At 61.4% G+C, this 1,202-nt stretch overlaps 1 protein-coding gene across 1 annotated transcript in view; it reads right to left on the bottom strand.

Moving 5' to 3' along the window:
- The window catches only part of TSPEAR (thrombospondin type laminin G domain and EAR repeats), a 48,693-nt gene that overhangs the window by 3,844 nt on the left and 43,647 nt on the right, over positions 1–1,202 (bottom strand). Inside the window, exon 10 of the mRNA XM_023521131.1 lies at positions 1,024–1,124. Coding sequence (XP_023376899.1) covers positions 1,024–1,124 — 101 coding nt within the window. The remainder of the gene's footprint in view (positions 1–1,023; positions 1,125–1,202) is intronic.

The raw sequence follows: 1,202 nt of genomic DNA, 5'->3' as shown, positions 1-1,202 counted from the left end.
AGTGATGGGGCCGGGAGGTACCTGGGGACACCGAGGGGCAGGCCGAGGTCAGCAGGGCCCTGGGGCTCCCCACTCCTTCCATCCTCTACTGGCCGGGGTCACGTGCTGGGCCACTTCCAGCCACGGCCAGCTCTGATTCGTCCCCAAAGTGTTGACCACGGCTATGCTCAGTAGGGAGCCGCCCGCGAGGTGCGTGGGCCGTGGCCGTGATGCGGATCCACGTGCGTTACTCCTCCGGGCGTGGCTGGGTTCTGTACCCAAGGCTCCTCGGTGAGGTGCCAACCGCAGAGTCCGGCTCACCGCCAATGTCACAAGCTGGCCCGGCCACACTTCAGAGGCACAAGGGCGGCAACCGTGGCTTCCTGCTCTGCCTCCGGGACAGCGATTGCTGTCGCCCGTCATTCGAAGTGTATTTTTATTCTTCAGAAACACACCATTCGGTCAAAGGGTAGAAACAGCCCACATGTCCATCAATGGACAATGTGGCCTACCCTTGTGACACGCACCACGGGGCCCGTCACAGAACGAGGCGCCGACCCGGCTGCAGCTGGAGGAACCCTGGAAACGTGATGCCGAGCGAAAGAAGCTGGTCACAAAAGCCCACGTGATACACACTCCCTCCTATGAATGTCCAGGACAGGGACACCCACGGGGACGGGGAGCCGAATGGTGGCACCGGGCCTGGAGGCCGTGCGGGAGGGGCGACAGGTCGTGGTCTCTGTGAGCTGAGGAAAGCTTCTAGACTCACCTGTGGTGGTGGTTACATGTGTCTGTGAATTTAACAACAGCCACCGAATTGTAACAAACAAACCACGCCAGCTGAAATCAATTGAAGCCAAGATCGCAACAATTGAAGCCATGAAACCACTCAGCCGGCCCTGGAGGTTTGCGACACGCGGGACAGTGCGGGCACGTCACCCCTCCGAGGGGTGCGGGCAGCCGTCTGTCCTGGTCGCCACCGCACTCGGCTTTGGGGACCGCCGCGCCGGCCCTTCCTACCGGCCTCAAGCAGCCTGGCAGTACCTGCAGGTCAGGATCTCCTGGAACTTGACGAACGTCTGCGCCGTGACGTTCAGCTCATAGATGACGGAGTTGATGACGTAGGAGTCACTCTGCGTTTGCACCTCCACGTCGTAGCTGTGACTGTTGGCCACCGCGAGGAAGACCCTCTCTCCGATGCGGAAGACTTCCCAGTCGGCAGC

The sequence above is a fragment of the Pteropus vampyrus genome, unplaced genomic scaffold (genome assembly GCF_000151845.1).
Source record: "Pteropus vampyrus isolate Shadow unplaced genomic scaffold, Pvam_2.0 Scaffold296, whole genome shotgun sequence".
In the NCBI taxonomy this organism is placed as follows: Eukaryota; Metazoa; Chordata; class Mammalia; order Chiroptera; family Pteropodidae; genus Pteropus; species Pteropus vampyrus.
The sequence above is the reverse complement of the archived record's forward strand: the minus strand, read 5'-3'. Positions and strand labels throughout refer to the sequence as shown.